Source organism: Erithacus rubecula (assembly GCF_903797595.1).
Source record: "Erithacus rubecula genome assembly, chromosome: 4".
Classification (NCBI taxonomy): Eukaryota; Metazoa; Chordata; class Aves; order Passeriformes; family Muscicapidae; genus Erithacus; species Erithacus rubecula.
The window spans coordinates 63827646-63845787 of record NC_136686.1 but is presented as its reverse complement, the minus strand read 5'-3'; the positions used below and the strand labels follow the sequence as shown (position 1 = coordinate 63845787).

Sequence of the window (18142 nt, the reverse complement as noted above, 5' to 3'; positions counted from 1 at the left end):
TGCACCAATCACTTACAGCTCTGCTCAGAAACTGAGAGTGTGGTTCCATGGTTCCAGTTTAACATCCTCTTTTAAACCTACATGATTCTGCTTCTTGATGCTTCCTGCAGCACCCACCCATGATTTCCCTGGTTAAGCTGGATGAGAAGCTGCTATTTTAGAAAATATGCTGCCATACCCTGAAGCAGTAAGGTTTGTGCCATTCTGTTATTGGAACAGTAATGGGTAGCTAAAGGCTACGGAGCCCCTTTAGAAGAGGAGACAAAGAGATGCCCAGATCCAGGTTCTTTCCTTCAAAAAAAAAACATTTCAATGAAAAGAGATGATGTCTGGGATTAACAGTGGTAGGGGAAAATGTCCTGACTGTTGGAACCATTTAGTGATTTGGCTCTTTGATAGGTTACAAAAAATATCATATTAATTCTTGGAATTGTATAAGTTATGAGTAGAGCTTGGAAAATAAGGCGATATGATACCAATGTGTAGGAGTTTAATGAAAATATCTAAAATGTACAGCTGTATCAAATAACCCCATAGAAACTGAGTCTCACTTTACTCTAATTTCTTTTTCTTATCTCTTTACATTCACTTGCTCTTGCTGCTGGCTCTCACCTTTGATGTCATTTATATCATGGGCTTTATTCATCACAGACACCTACTAAATATGTACCTGTCTGCCTTAGCTGGGGTGGGAACTGTTATTTTCTGAGAGGGCTCAAATATCTGCTGGACTGTTGCTGAGTGGTTGCAAGAAAAGGGTGTGAGCCATTTTTTTATTTCTTGCCTAATCTTCTCTGCAACCACTGAACACAGTTCTGATCTGTGCCTTTTGAAGCAAAGCACTGGGAGGTTTAAGGCAACCTTCTGTGCCCAGCAAACTGCACAGCTTGGAGACAGAGACTCTGAAAATGCAAAGCCGTGCACGTTTAGAGGGATCATTTCATTTCCTCTGACTCTGTAATGGAGACTACAATTCTCAGTGTAACCATTAAAGAAAAAGCCTGGTGTCACTGTGGGATGTCCAATAAATTTTAAAAATTGCAATTAAAAAAACTAGACCCTCATAGCTGTCCACGTTCATATAGTGCCAAAAAAGCACTAGAAATATCCAGAAAGATCTCCTGAAGAGGGGCACTAAATTATTGTGGTTTTACTATATTAACTGTGTAGTTGCCCCATGAAGAAAAGTGACTTCAGAACATGGGGAAACCCTAGAAGAGCCTTTAAAATATATTTCTTTATTGTTTTTCCTTTGGATTCATAAATAAATTAGGCTTTGGGGCTCAATCTGCATATATAAGGTTCATACTCTGGCAACAAAAACATATAGGGTTGTTTCACTGCAAAGAGATCACTAGGCACATAGTTTTGGAAATTGTTAAGGCAAGGAAGATTTTGGGAGTTATCTTAATTACTACCACCTCCCTTTACGAAAAAAATTCCCCTCCAATTGAAAAAGTGGATGGAAGGATTTTCTCTGCTGTAAATAATAAAAAGAAAATATGTTGAGAATTGTTCCATACCCTAAGTTCCATCTACAGACGTGAAACTTTGTAGTTTCTATCTCAGCTGAAGCAAACAGAGCATGTACTAACCAGTTACCTTTCATGCAGAAAATTTGGATATTGGGTATAAATTTTATAAATTGACAAGAAAACTGTGAAATGAGATGGGCATCTGGTCAAGTCTAAGACACTGAAGCCTCTTATGCCTTCTTGATGGTTTTTAAGGCCCTATGCATGGGAGAGAAATGAGAAATGGAGCTATCCAGCTCTTTTCCTGATTCTTGGATAAGGTCTAGGCAAATCTGCTGGGGAGGAAAACAAGGCCATACAGTGGTGATAAATCTGGGATGTATTTTAAGGACTGTGTACATAGGTAATGGTAATGTACTTACTTGTGCTTTAATGTGGCATACCACTACATTAGCCCACTTTCACTGTCTCACACTCAGCTTGCCTCAAACAAATTGCACACCCTCAAAAGGGTTTCAGACAAGTAAGTTGGACCAAAAGTCACATATTTGGAAAATAACTGTTGTTTAGGACCAGCATAAGATAATTTAACATTAACATGGCATTTTCTCAGTGCATAACCTGATTGTAGAACAATGTAATGCCTTGCTTTTGCTGCAGCACTGGAATAAAAGGGAACATTTTCCACTGGAAAAAACAGTGCTACGTTTTGTCTATGTAAGATCATGCAGTGCTGGCATTTGAAATAGTGATAATTTTATGCCTTAAAAAAATGAGTAATTGTACCACGGAGAATTTGATTTGGATAGATCCTTAGATCACACTCCATCTTCTGCTTGTTCACATTGTTTTGTATATGATGGGGGCTTTGCATCCTCCAGTGTTACATTTGCTTATGGAGCTGTGGATGTGTGTCTGCACTCCTATAAAACACTAGCAGTACAAAGGCATCTTAAAAATGTTATAGCTGTTTAAAACACTAAGTTTTCCTCCCTTTCTGTCTTTCAGAGAGACTGCCACAGAGTTATCTGGAACATTACCAAGGTAAGCAAGTTGCTCTAAACTGCATCTGTGTGTCAATGTCTGGAAGGTGCTGAAAGAAGCACGACCTTTGGAGCCAGAACATGATCCTTGTCCTGGGGAAAACTGCTGGGATACTGAGAACTGGGGAGGCCAGGAGAATGCTCCCTGCATGCCACAGACAGACAAATGGCACTGAAATACTGGCACAGCCAAGCCCACACAGCTTAAAGTGACGGGCTGAAGTTGCTTTGAGGCTCAGCACAGTTGTGCACATGATGAGAAAAATCCCAGCTGTGCCTTCCTTCCAGCTGTGCAATTATTCCCATGGCAGGTGGTTTGGCTTTTGCTTTACATTTCACCTGAGGGATGAGAGGAGGGAAAGTTGGAGGTAGGAGGGAAAAAAAAAAAAAAAAAAACCTGTGATCTTAAGGCATTTTCATTTGGAAAGCAGGAAAGCAGCTTAGACCAAAAATTTTCTATGCTGAGGAATCTTTTCGTAAAATAATAGGACTAGACCAGGCTCCCAGGCTTCGATAGATGTTTTTGAAGAGAGACCTGTCTACATATTGTCAGAGGATGCAATAAAATGCTGTAATCATGCAGACAGAAAAAAGGGTGGAGAGAAGGGAAACAGGAAAAATCTGATATGGTAATCTGTCACTTAGCAGCGATGTGATGAGTTAAAAAAAGATGTTCTCAGTCCTCTAGTACCTTCTGCCACTGATTTTGCTCTTTGAGGTGCAGGGGGTTTTAATGGGGTTATGGTTTTGGGTATCCTCTGATTAAAGCAGTGTCATATATAATGTAAAAAATATTTCAACAGGAAGGGCAGTTTTCTTTAGGCATGGTGATACATGGAAGTTGCTTCTGATTCTAAGGCAGAGAAAAAACGTTCACTGTTCTTCAGAGGGTGTGTGGGGTATATTAGTTGACTTTTTTATATTGATAAGCTGTAAAAACATATTTTCACTATAGATGATGACTTCTCCCTTTGTACCCTTTTGTTCTGTGTGTGCAAATTTATGTGTTTTATATGATTTGGTTATTTAATAGATACATTTCTTTTTATGGCTTACTGTCACTTGATCTCCGTGGTTGTGAAAGCAAATATGCTGGTGAAATTTTGCCATATGTTTGAAGAGCTGACCAGTGATCAGACCTGCCTAACACCAAGATTTTGTTCACCTTCCTTGCAAAATAATTGCATTTCTTCACACACATACACACACACACCCACCACCACACACACACCCCACCAAAAAAAAAAGTTAAAGAAAATTGGGATTGAACAGAGTAGCCACCTCGCTGGCCAGGAATCTCAATATTGATGTTTAGTTGTATCTTTTACTGGTTTTAGTGCTAAAATATTTCCAGTTTCACTGCATTTGGTGAGGTATTATAGGACTAATATACTGGAAACATGGAGTCCTTACACTGCAGAAATGAATTCCACTTCAAATTAAAGTTAAAATGAGACACGTAAGTGCTTGAATAAACACCCCGTTCCGTACTTGCCATTAATGATTGTCTAAATGTGCTTTTTGAATTATTACCACAAGGCTTTAATTTCAACTGCAGCAAGATGTCACAAATAAAATCAGATTATACCAGCAATGTGCACAAGGCATTGTAATTGTGTTATAAATATTAAACCAAATGATCTTGTCATGATTTAAAATAAATGTTTCCAGTTAGGAGCAGGTTGGCTTGTCCTCCAGCCTTCTCCAGGATTCACCTGTTCCTGAATATGTTTAAGCAAACAGCTCCTTGGGGTTTTTAATCTTATGTTGTGATGTATTAATCTAATATTTTCTGTTCTTCTTTCAAACGTCAAGTGACTCGTTTTGCTATTATTAATTCATAACAGTGAAACAGTCTAATTTCCCCACATCTTCTTCCACCTTCACCCTGAAACCACTTCCCAGCATATAAAGTTTTAGGTGTTGCACGTTGAAATGTCAAATTGATGACAACTCTCCCATCATTACTGGGATTCCCATCACTCTGTTATGTCCAGGGGGGGCAGAGCAAGTCCCCTGTCACACTGGAAATCCAACTCTGCTTTGTGCAGGCAAACACAATGTCTTTTCCCAGAGCAGTAGTGACTCTTGGATGTATTTGTGGCCAGGACTGATAAAATCATTTTCACGCACTCACAAACCTGGTGAAAGGGTTTTCACTGCAAGTGGTGTAAGTGTGAACAGATGTGTCTGTACTTGGAATGTTTTGTCTGGCTGTCAAGAAAGTTTAGGCAGTGGTGGCATTAATTATTTATGTTGCTGTTGCTGTCATTTAAAAAAAAAAGGCTCAAAACCCCTTCTGATTTTTTCATAGTTCAATTAAAGAGGTGGAATTAGGAATTCACTCCCATAAAGCACAGAAGTACAGAAGTACAGCAAAATATATTTTGATAATTTTCTCATCTCAATGTAACCAAGAGAGGTTACATATGTGCACTTTTTTAAAAAAAAGCAAATATAGCAAAGTGCCTTGGTAAATGTAGCTTTTTAATAAATTCATTTTCCATTAAATACTGCTGATGGTTCTCTAATGATTATATTTAAGAGGAAGAAGAAATCACCCTTCTTCTTGCCAATGAAGTATGTGTATCATTGATAGGCAAAAATAGAAAAATGTGAGTTGGTGGACATCATTTAGTAGGAAAGATAATAGATTCACTTTGCCTGTAGAAAGATATAAAAACATTCAGTACAATTATATTGTGTCAGTTCTAATTCACCAGTTATTTCTGATGATTTCGGGAAGCTCAGGCTCGAGAATGAATTGAAAATTCAGACTTTAAATGTGATAAAGAAGCTTTACAATTTTTATATTAAACGACATTATTATAGCTATGAATGTATATTGTTTTTTCGAAAAAAGGCTTTATGTGTGCAACAGCACATCAAAGAAGAGATCTTCACAAGGAAAACTTTACAATAATATTAAGTTGTTCATTGCATGACCTATTTAGAGTACTCAGATACTTCTTGTTGTAGACTACATAATTAAATTTTAAATGGAACATGATAAAGAAATTATACTGGTGATCTCTAGAGATTTGAATACCCTATTTGGATCTTTACAAGAGTGTAACGAAGGCATACTTTTAAAATTTAATAAAGGTCTGGCCTATTTTTTTTTTCCTTTTAGATGCTCTATAGCTGCTATGGCAGTTGTGTTTCAAACTGTTTGCTCTCAACATTTCATAGTCAATAACAGATAAAACTAAAAGTATTAGAAAAAATACAGTATTACTTGAGAAATTCACCATTAAAAAAAAAAAAAAAAAAAAAAAAAAAAGACAAATAATGAATGGAGCTAAACTTCTGAAATCTTGGGGAAGCTGAACTTGTAACCAGCCTTTCCTGGACCAGCTCTGAGCTCAGCAGTCGAGGGGAGCAGTGAATGAATGGAGTCCTGGAGCACAGTGTGAAGCCCTTTGGGCATCAGGGAGATGATGTTTGGAGCTTAAAGGAGAAAATACTCAGCTTCAATTTCAAAGGAATGATTTCAGTCTCTAGCCACTTCTGTTTGTTTCTGTGAAAGTTTCTTTATATTTAAAGAAGAACAAATATTTTAAATATAGACTAACCACATGGATTATTTATTTGCTTAATACTAGGTTAGTATTAACAGAGGGAAAATCTGGGCTACTTTTCCACTTTTATGTGCCGGCTCAATTTTTCATTTCACTCAAGGGGGGAGTAAAGTTTAAATGGCCACTTCCTCCTCTAAGCTGTTAAAATAAGGGGGGGGGGGGGGGGAAGCAAGCTAAGAATTTGCATATATATTTTTTTAATGGAAAATTTTGTTGAAATATCATTGAATCACCTGCTTAAATCTTGTGCAAAACTCAGAGAATCTTGTATTTTGAGGTGAAGGCCATCTTAAAATTGTAATTTAGAATTTTTTTAGAACTGTGGGTGGAAATCTGCAGTGCATACATCGATGCTAAAACACACATATTCAAAACAGAAATGTAAATCTTTAGCTTGTCCTGGAATTTCAGTCATCTACAAGCTTAATATATTTTAAATCTGTGGTCTGGAGCATGGTACAAACTCTGGCTCTCTTGAGTTGGGGTTTTATTCTCCACCATTCCATAAATTTCTTTGATAATGTCTCACTTCCATTTACTGTAGAGACTTTTGTTCTCGGGTGTCTACAGCATTTTGAAAATAGAATTTAAGTACTGAAGTCACTTTGGTGCTTTTGAAAAATGTTAACCTGCAACTTCACCATTATTGAAATCTAATGCAACTAAGCTTTTATCTAAAGCAAAAAGAAGAATTGACAACCCACCATATGACAAGCAAAATGAAATCTCTTGATCACTATCTGTCAGCAGTCTTTCTAATACCATTGTGTTAGGGAATGATATGTCTTCCAAGAAGCTCAGTACACAAGGTTTTGAATAATTTCTGTCTTGACAGCCTAACACAAGTAACTACTTGTAAGTGCTTGGATGAATTATAAAAATCTATGTGGCTCTGTAGAGTGAGTTAATAAAACATCTATGAGCATTTTAATTACTATGAAATGAAAAGGATTTTTTCCTGACAGCAATAGGGGCATGGTCTAAAGACCAGCCTGACATCTCAGCTGCTGTCTTCAGTGGGTTTGCACAGTGGAGTTGGGATTACCTTCTGTGTTTGCACTTTTGGTTCCCTCCCAGCTGAGATATTCTGGCAAGCAACTTCCCTCCCTGTGAGAACACCAGGTCATACCTTTCACCCCTCATGTTTTCATGTCCTCTCATGTCACTAGTGCTGCTTTGCCAGTTATGTCAGGCTTGAACTCCCACCCGCCTACGCCAGGCATATCTCTGCCAAACTATGACAGGATTTTCCATGCCCTCACACAACATTTACTGAAGCTTTATTCTCCCTTAAATACAGCAGGTACTTGGCATAGTCCATTTGTGATCCTCTCTTCTAGGGGAGAAGTTTTGCTTTCCACCTTCCAATAAATCCTTTCTCAAAACTCACTCTTGTTTTAGAAGCATATAAATAATTGGTCAAGAAAACATTGCTCATCCCGGATGGCAGGCAGTGCTAGCTGATAATATTAAAATATCTTGAATGTCAAACTATATGCAGCAATCCAGAGCTAGTCTTTGGAAATGATATCATCTTCTATCTTTTCCGAAACCTCATCATTAAAAAGAAAAGAAAAAGATTCCAGCCCTCGATATTTAAATGTTCTCAAGTCAACTGTCTTAAAGAGCAGATTTTCCATAATTTGAATGCCTGCTATTTTCTAAAGAAAGTAGTTATTTTGAAATGAGACTTGAATTTAACTAATCACTCCCTAATTTGAAAAAGAAAAAAAAAACAAAAACCAAAGTAAAAGTATCTGATGTTTGACCTTTCTCTTTGCCTCAGATGCTCATTTTGAAGTTTTATTTCTTTCATCTCACCTTTGAGCTGCTTTTCTGTACTGGAAGCAGGACTGCCTCTACCCCATTGTATCTGCTGTAGGGGAATGCCTTGATGGTGCTTGGTCTTTGAGACACTGGAATATAAATTACAGTAAAAATTAAATTTGGATATGAATTTGGGATAGTAACAAGTTTGATGCTATTGTAAGCAAATCTGGAGGTTTAGAGGAAATAATACACAAGGTCTTTTCACCGTTCTGATTTTTATTTTTCCTAAGTAAAGCTTCAGTATCCTTAAAAATGCAACATGAGCTATTCCTTGTAGTAGCTGTCGGCATGTCTCTTTTTGTTGTTGTTTTACAGCCATTTTGAAATATGTTTTTTACAGCTAATGATCATCTTAAAACACACTTATGTGCAATCTGATCCCTTTCTAAAGAGATATTTTTAAAATCTTAAGAGGAGCCTAAGGAGCATAGAGGTGATTATCCATATGTGCTTACTGATGACTCGCATTCGAAAATTACGAAGATACCAATGGCAGGATCCATACTGCCTAAATTTAGCTATCACAAAAGTCCTCTTTGAAAGAACCAGGGGAGAAATGGAAAGAAATAGGGGCCTCATCTCAGGACAAGGTGAATAACCTTGGGAATTGTTTTTCTTTCTCCATTGCCTGAAAATGGAGCCTGAGGGAATAGCACAGACTAAATGTTTCACCTGATGATAGCTTTAATTTAAGGTGAGCAGCCCGACTTTTATAAGTGTTAAAGTGCCAAGTGACGTAAGCTGATGCCTGCTGGAGTTTTGAGGACATTGGCATGCTTAACCTCAAAAAAACTTTCAATATTTCGTACTCAAGCCCTAAATATAGATCCTGGGAAGGAGGGGGGAAAGTCAGACAGAAATCATTGTTGGACTTGATACAGCTCTGACCCAGAATGCAGGAACTCTTCTCACAGTGCAGAGCCCTCAGAAATCACAGCAGCCCTAAAATGGCTCATAATTATACATAGCCTTTGAATCTTAAAACTGAGTGTGATTTTACTCGGGGTTCTGGTTTTTGGAACCCACAACCATTTTTCCCCAGCAACTCTAGGCATCTTTCACAACCGTTAATGAATTTGACAGCAGATTTTTATCTTAAAAGTCTGCTTGGGCTTTTGTTTTTATTCCCTATTGTGAAGATCTAAAACTAGAGACATATTCCCTTCTCTCCTTTTTTTTTTTTTTTTTCTGTTATTCACCTTAACCAGACTTCCAAGCATCTTTTTAACTTGTTTTACAAAGCATTGCTAAACGTGCCCAATGAGGATAATGTGCAGCAGAAACGAAAGGACTTAGATCTCTTAATTTCCATTCCTGAAGGTGAATTCCAAGATCGCGATTATTTTTATTTATACAGTGCCTAAAGAGTACTAAATACTTTATGGAACAAATAGAAGACCTCTTGTAAAAAGCACGCATTCCTATAATCTAATTTTAGTCTCAAATCAGGCAGCATGAATGCTAAGCAGCAGGACTTGAAGAAACAGAGAAGGTGTATGAAGGCCACACTAACAAGATTGAGCAGTTATTTAGGTTCATTATCTGTCCCACTTAATAGCACTGCAATATCTTGGTGGTTTAAGTTAAATTTCCATTGGCCTGTGGAGAACATTTGACTGACACAAGAATGGTATTTCTTGGGTTTGCTCAAAAAATGAGCCTTTGAAAAGGAGTTTGAATGAAGATAGAGACAGGGGCCATTGCAGGTGGAATTGAGATGCCATTTCAGTGCAAGAAGCAGCTAATGAAACCAACTAAAAATACTAAGCCTGTTTTCCCCTCCTCACTTCATTTCCCAGCTCAGTCAAAATACTTGTGTTCCAAGTTAGTGCTTTGTATGTATCCTTTGCTTAAGTGTGGCTTTAGCCCTTAAAATTATCAGAAAAATGTTATTTAGAAAGTCAGTGCAAAGGACAAAACTTGTGAGACTAAGTCCAGATGTTAATGTACATTTTGGGGGGAAAGAGAAGTGTTCACACATCAGGTTCTGGAGAAGCAAACCAGCAACTGAAGTGGAGATTTGTTAACATGGCAGAGAAGCTCTGTCTTTGCTGTAGCATGAACAAGGCATGTGTCATAAATTACATAATACAGAGTATTATGTCATATGTTTTATAAATAGTTAGGAGTGAACTGCTCACATACAGAATTTCTAGCACCATCCTTGCCATTGGTCCCAGAAAAGCAAGAAACATAGATGGAGCAATGTCAGTAAACCCACACTGCACTCCCTATGACAGCAGAGACTCTGGTTTAATGCTCTCTTCAACATTCTCTGCCTTCTGAGCATTGTTTTTATTTATGAAATCACTGCTATTGTAGCATTTACAAAAATTGCAACTATTTGAATGTTTCCAAAGATTTGCTATAAACTAAAAGCAAATCTTAGACAATTCTCAGTAAATTATTGAAAGAGGTTTAAAAAAAACCAAAAAAAAAACCCTAACGCATTCCCTGGTGTTCAAGGTTAACACTTTATACTTCATCTACATTATATTAAAAACATTTTTACTGGAGTCCATAAATGTTACACATTTTTAAAAGGCAACGAGCGCAGTGGGACTAGAAATGTTGCATAAAGCCAGACACGAGACCTGCAAGCAGTAATTGCTGCCTGGCTTTTTTAAAATTATTTTTTGAGGGTGCTGACTTGAGATTGCTTCTGTGAGGTGATGCCCATTTTTCTGGTTCTATATTGCCACTGGAAGCAGGCAGCCCCTAAGGTTTTCCTGTGGTCAGCAGCAGAGTCTGAGCCCCAAACTCCCGTGTTGGGAGCAGTGTCTCACCGTGGTAATTCTCTTACTGGCGGGGAGGTTTCCAGTTTGGAGCCACAGAGGACCTACCCCACTTTCCTGTGTCCATTCTCCCAGAGCATTTTGCAAGTTGTGCCCTACACAGCACTTCTACATCAGCAAAGTGCCAGTGTGGTGCTTCTCATCACACCATATAATGGAAAATATTTTTCATCCAGACTCTTTGGAACTTTTAGAACTCCTGCACCATTTTGTGCAGGGAACATTTAAGGCTCTGCAAAGCTGTGGTGTAAAGTGGGGGCAAATCATGGCTTTTTGTTGCAATCTAACCTTAATGAATGCCCATGGAGAAAGAAAGAGGGAAAACAAGACTTTTAGGTTTTACCTGACACAAGAAACAACCCTAAAAGCAGTCTTTCAGCCCTTTCTGTATATTTTGCTTCTGAACTTTTAGATACAAATGCCACCATGGCTCACAGGCTTAATTTTGGAGAACAGTCCTGCTGATATCAAAGTGATTGCACAAGTCAGTGCAATTTTAGCATGAGTGTTGCTGCTTACTCATTGCTGTGAGATGAATATCCTCTGATTTGATCCCAGCATTGCCACTAAGACTGTAGACAGCATTACTTGATCAAGAAAGAAGAATAAACACAGAGCAACTCAGTTTTGGTAGCATCCCCTTGAAACATGAACTGAGAATCATAAACTGGAAGCTTAAAAGAAGACCCTAAATGTCCCCAATAGTATTTAGAGGTATGGTTTGGCTAATTGAAAGTACTGGACAACTGCAGGTGCCACTGACTTTGGTTCAAAGGATAAATGTGCTTTTCTGAACCAGGCTATTAATTCAAGATCTTAAAGGGTGTCTCTGACATTTAGGAAACCTTCTCTGCTTGGAACCCAGGAGTCCATCTTTTAACTAGCTGTTTAAAATTTGGTTTATTTTTTAAGCTTTTCTGTTGAGGAATACAGATGCACCTGCACTGATGTGCTCATGGATGCCCAAGGAACTGTGGCTTGTTGCAGTTGCTGGCAGATTTCATTCCAGGATTGCATGGAGCAGTAAGCAGAAGTTCCTGCAACGATAAAGTTTCATTTAACAAAAATGAAATATTATTATTCATGTCATGAGTAATTGAATCCCCAGATGTTCTCATTTTCTATCAATGGCTGGAGACAATATGACTCTAGATAGGCTGTGACAACATGAATTGATTTCTTTCTCTTTTTTCTTTCTTTTTTTCTTTTCTTTTTTTTCTTTATTTCAAACCTGCAAAGTGACTGTGTGGTTTTGGTTTTTTTTTTAGCTGATTGCTTGGATCTGGCATTACAGGCTGTGCAGCTGTAAAAAAGACCTTCTCATTTTCATTGAGAATAAGTAAAATAAAATATTACAGAAATAGCATTGCTTTTCCCTGGTCCTGCCCTATTTATTTCTGTACAGATAACGGGGATAGAGCAATTGAATTTGGAAAGAAGTCTGCAAGAAGAGACAGTTGCTGCTGACACTAAATATTCAGAATGTATAAAAAGTAATGATAAAAGTAATCAGGTTACTAAAAAGCCACCTGTTACTTTTTTTGCTTTTTGTTTTTTCTCTAAAGCATATAGTTTACTTTTTTGTCTCTGAATTTATAGCAGAGATGGGAATTCCAAATTCTCAGAAACCTTATTATGTGCAAGGTAGTAATTCCTTGTTAAAGTTAAGTAGGAAAAGAAGCCACACTCACTAACATCTCTAACACTGCTAAAGGTGAATGCTTGCATGAAGGAACAAAGGCTGAAAAATTTTAAAAGTGCTTGTTAAGGCATGCACACACAGTGCATACAAGCAATAAGTCTGTTTTGCTGAATTGTGAAATTGCCCTGAGTAATTTCTCTAATAACAGAACAGATATTGCCCCTCTGACCCCAGAGGAGCTGTGGGCTCAGTGCTGCAGCCAGTCCTGGTATCAGCAGAAACTTGTGCAACCAAAGCACAGGCTGCAAGCTGAGCACTGGAAAATAAAAGAAACCTGATGGAGAACTTGTAAATGTTCTGGCTGATTTAAAAATTCAGAAAATTATTAATGATGAAGGTACTTCATTTATATTTCCCCCCATGGCCTTTTCTTCAGATGAGCTGCACATTTGTGTCCAGAGCTGTGTTTGACAGCTGCCTCCTATTTCCAAAGACAGTATTCATTCCACTATGAATAGAATGTACAGTAGCAGAAACTTTTAATTGGCATTTCTTGTTAGCTTTCTCCTATAGAATTGATGTGATTCTGATTCTTTCCCTCTGTGTTATGGAGAATGCCTCTGGAAATAACAGTTCTGTAGCTGGAGCAGGAAAAAAAAAAACCCAAAGAATCCCTTGGGATAATGCAGCACATGCAGAAATAGGAAAAGAAATCATATGAGAAAAACATTCCGTTAAAGCAGCAAGTTATGTCTTCTCTTTCAAAACTTGCAAGGTGAAAAGGAGCAATGTGGTTTAAAGGGGATATTGATTTGGTGGAGCTATGCATGAACTCATGCCACAACCCCAGTACTTCTCCAGTCTCTGAACCTCCCAAAATTAATGCAGGGGTTTTAGACTGATTGCTTGAAGTCTTTCTTTTTTCTAAAAAAAAAAAAAAAAAAAAAAAAAAAAAAAAAAAAAAAAAAAACATGTCTGATGAATGGCAAGGACTTGAGGAGATTTAAAAAAAAAAAAAATTAAAAGTTTCTTTAAAGAACTGAGAAAACCTTTGTCAGCTGTACTTCCTTGTAGTGCTGCATAGTTAGAGCAAGGCAGCCAGAGACTCAACCTCATTTCTTCTGCCTTCCATTTTGCCTTGTGAGTGATTGACTTCCCTCAGCAGCTCCATCAGGTAATGTGACATAAATGGGGAAAAAATTCCCACCATGAATTCATCTTACTGTGCCAGGGACATAGCAGACATTTTTAGTTATTCACCCATTTGAAAAGGAATTCAAAGCTCAGGCAGATGTTGAAAGTCTGGCATGCAAGTTTGGTTGTTGTTCTCTAGGAGGTTTTCAATTTTTTTATCTGAAGTCTGTGATATTTTATTAGCTTGTGGAACGCTGGGGGGCTTTGTTAATGGTTCTGGATAATAGAAAACATGGAGCAGAAGCTGTTTATCTTTACTGCAGTGTAAGAGGTGTTGTTCCAGAGAAAGCCAGTGGTTTGTCTCTTCATCTGGAATTATCTGGCATCTGCAGTGTAAAACAGGCTGGCAAAGTTGAGAAAAGCAGTCATGGATAGAAATATCTGAAGAAAATATTCTCAACCCTAGCCCAAACTGCTTTTCAGAAAATAAGGCAGTGCTTTCCATCCTTGTTTTCTGTGCTTTTATGGCTTTTATAACTCCTCCCATTCTACCTTTTCAAGAGATAAGAATGTCCAGTTTTCTTTTGACTTTCAGCTGTGATGCTTTCATTGGATTAACTGAAAAATCAAAAAACATACTTCTTTCATAAATTTAGCTTTGTATTAATTTAATTCTGTAAGACAAAGCACAGATTTGAAGAATGGTGTCTAGAGTCCACAAAAACAATAAATAAGGAAATAAGGACTATCAATAAATAAGAAAAGGCCACAGATTCTCTCCCCCCTGCCCCATATTCTGCATTCATCAAAGCTGGTTTCATCTGACCTTCCAGAGGCTTATGAGATTTATGTTCTCTATAAATCTTATGGTGAAGCATCAAGTCTAAGATGAGAAAAATCCCACTAACATGAGAAAAAGACACACAAGACAAAACAAAAAGCCCAAAACCTCCATCAAACCCATCTCTGATAATATTCTGCTGTGTGAGAATACCTCAGAGTAGCTAGAGACAGCTGCACACCATTTTCCTCTGTCCAGTACTGCCTGTACTACACTCACCAGTGGGCAGCAGCTGTCAGGCATCAAGGCATCAGTCATCATTTGCTTCTCACACCAGGATTTTTAGACTTCATTACATGTAAAAATTCTCAAAATGTGCTTTCCTAAAAAAATCTGCTTCACCACCAGTCTCATTTATCCATGTTTCCTGATTGAAAAAAAAATTTAAAAAGAAAAGAGAAAAGTGCTTTTATCACACATCCCATATGTGCTTTATGGTGCTGAGACTTGATAACTGAGATATGATTTTATAATGAAAAATCCCCTGAGGAAGTATGCAGATGTACTGTGGAAAGATACTGACACTCTGTGCTTTATTTGTAGGAAAGGTATGAACACTTTCTCCTCTTCTTTTTAATGGCAAAGAATGTTAAAATAAGAAATAGACTTGTGTCTCTTGTGAAACTCCTGAGGATATGTCCAAGGTGGATGAACTATGTACATGTTAAAATGGTACTCTGCAAGGCATTCCCCTAAAATTTGGAAAAGATGACTATCATTGATGATATCACTATCCTTTTTTTATTTCCCACAGTTAAATCTGTAGCCTTTTGATTTTGAAATTAATGCTGCAGCTAGGGAGATTCAGCAAGATGCTAGCAAAGGGGGCTATTGATGGCATGCTCCATACTGGAAAGCTGTCTTGTTATTGAATGCAAATGTGACTTAGATATGTAAATTATATTCAAGATTTCATCAGTAAGCCTTTAATATATCTAGAAACTATCTTAAAGCATTTAAATAAAATGTTAATTGAAAGTATGGAATAGTGTTAGCAAGCTCTTTCAAAGAAAGCTTCAATTCAAGGCACGTAGCAAGGAAGCAAACGCTCTGATCTAGTCAAACAGAACCTCCCATGGTAAAAACCTATAATTGTTTTAAAGTTCTCCAAAAACCTACATCCCTGTTCTCATCTCATCCCACACACTGTGATATTCCTTATGTTCCTCACTCTCCTCTCTCAAAGCTGACTTTCTTTGTAGCCTTCTCCCACTCCCAGCGTGCTGCCTTCTCTCACCTCCCACGCCTGGAGCTGCCTCCTGCTGCCCATACAACAAGCACTTTTCTACACATCCCAGCCCTTTTCCTTTCCTGAGCTTGTCTGTGTCTCATCCCTCCCAAAGCCATCAGGATGTCTTGCCCTGCATCAGAATCTGGAGGGTGAACTCAGGAGAGCTCGGTAGTAAGCCAAGCAGTGAATTTAGATCTTCTGAGAGTGATCATCAGATGGAGCAAATGACTGATCTTCATATGTAAAAATAAAACCACTTATTTTAAAGGCTGAAGAGAGAACGATTGAGTTAGGCTGCATCCCTCTGGTGCTCATGGAAATGCTTGCACAAGCAGCAGGGCAGTTGAGCTGTGTTGGCTTTAACCAACAAAGGTCAAATTCATCAACAAAAGCTTTAAATTAGTCCTAAGAGCTAAAAGTGTGGGAATGCAGAAGCACGAGCATCTCTTGCTGCAGCTCTGCTTTTGATTGTCACTCCTTACCTGCTCATTAAGCAGAAGGATTTTGGAAGTATTTGCTAAGTTACCTTCCTGTCTGCAGATGGTCTGCAACAGTGACAGCAGCTGTTCCAAAAACAAGCAGTGAAGGGAGGTATTATTGCTCTTTAGCTATGTTTACAAATTTGTAACAAGACTATTATTTAAAGTGTGGGGTTTTGTGTCTGCATGCAATATGTTATTACTAAAATGTTGGAGGATTGATGGAGGGCGTCAAAGGATTGTGGCACAGAGAGATTTTTCTGTTTTGGCACAGTTCCTTTCTTCCAGATCTTGTGTGAATCTTGTAGGATTGGGCAGAGGTTGCACACATTAATGTTATAACCTGTGACTTGTGCTCCCATGACCAGGGAGCTGGGGAGAGGGGCAGACACATGACACTGCTCAGCTGATGGGAGTTTGCTGGGGAAGAGCTCAAGCTCAGGAAACACAGAGTTCTACACTGAAAGATAAAAAATAAATAGAAATAAAGCGCATCTAATCCTTGCATGTTGGATGCACTTCTGATGCTAGAGGAAAATTGCCAGCTGGGGATGATTTTTACAGTCTATTTTCACAAATCCCTGCATCCACAGACCAAAGGAACCCAGCCTGCTGTGTCTTGGGGAGGCTGTTGGAGGATACTGGGATGCTCCTGCAGCACCAGCCTAGACAGGCTGTGCTGCTTTTGCCATGATGCCTCGTGGCTGTGACCAAAATGCAGACAGGAACTTGTTCTTGAAGGTCAGGATGCAAACCATACATGAGGAGTGAAAAATAAGGTCCTCTTCATGCTCTTCTGGTAGAAGCTTCTCATTTTCAGTGTATCCTTTCTCCTGTGCTTTACATAAAATGGTTTCTTTGAAGATGTTTTTAGCTTTGCAATTTAACTATGAATGGAAGTTTCTATGGGAGGCATACACGGAAAAAAAAAATAAAAAGAACTAAAAAAGAAGATGGGAAATGCACGTAATAAAAAAATTAAATATAAATTTTAAACTTTCTGGTCTGGAAGTGAAAATGCAAACAGCCTCATTTCCCTTGGAAGCGTTGAGTTTCCGTGTGGCTCCTCACTTGAATGATTCATAGCTGGTGTTTGTGTTATTCCTACTTGCCTTTGAAGCAAGCCAAGCTTGAGCTTTCCACCTTCTCAGGTGAAGGGATTCATCCCACAGTTCCATATTGGAGCTGTATGAATCATTCCTGTCTGTTTTCACTGCTGACTCAAAGAGTTCCCATGGATAAGTCCATGTTGGAGACAAGTGGAGTTAAGGGAGAAAAGTTTCACTTTTGTCTTCATCATTGTTTCAGTGAGACTGGGATTACGGTTTTCATTTCCTTGAAATAATTCACTTTAATGATGAACATGACCCATTGTGTGGTAACATTTGGCAAAAGTAAGTCATGAATTGAAGGCTATGGTAAAGTGAAACAGTGTTGTGTCATTTTGAGCATCAATTATTAATAAAATATATAATAACCTCTTGATACTGCTTGTATGTTAGGAACCAGAACTAGAAAAATGCATTTAAGAATTGCACTTTGCTGAACTGGTTTAATTAGAGGTCAGTAAAATGCAAATAGGAGAAAAAGAGCTGATTCAGAAGGTTTGAATTTGTTTAGATTGCACATGTATACAGAAAATTCTATAATGTAAGACTAAAGGTTGTACTGGGGTACACTGGAAGAGGAAGGTGAATATACTGTAGTTATTCCTTGTTAGGGAAGGTAGAAGAAAAGATCATCGTTCTCAGTAAAGCCAAAATTCTGGTATTTGTAAGATTGTTCCCTCAAACAATGTAGCCAACAACTGCTCCAAGTAAGATTTCCTTTCTTCCAGTCTGCTGTCATTCCTCTAACCTTTGAATACACCTGTGTAATCGAATCAGAAAGTAAAGGTCTATCATTTACTTCTCTTAATACCCCTGGACAGATTGCTGTCTCATTAGAAAGACTCGACAAAGTAATTCAAGAACTGTAAGGCGCTAATAAGACGCTGTCTTTAAAAATGGATTGGCTGAGTAGAAAGTCTGGCAGGTCCCCAGGATGAATATCTGGCCACAGGCTGGAATTATTTCTCTGCTAATCTCCTTG

At 38.1% G+C, this 18142-nt stretch overlaps 1 protein-coding gene across 7 annotated transcripts in view; it reads left to right on the top strand.

Moving 5' to 3' along the window:
- Positions 1-18142, top strand: part of CELF2 (CUGBP Elav-like family member 2) — a 536651-nt gene that overhangs the window by 233575 nt on the left and 284934 nt on the right. For all 7 annotated transcript variants that reach the window (XM_079304437.1, XM_079304439.1, XM_079304441.1 and 4 more), the window contains one exon: positions 2484-2519. Coding sequence is in view for 5 of the 7 variants with exons in the window: in XM_079304441.1 (XP_079160567.1) it covers positions 2484-2519 (36 nt within the window). In the remaining 2 variants the exon portion in view is untranslated. The remainder of the gene's footprint in view (positions 1-2483; positions 2520-18142) is intronic.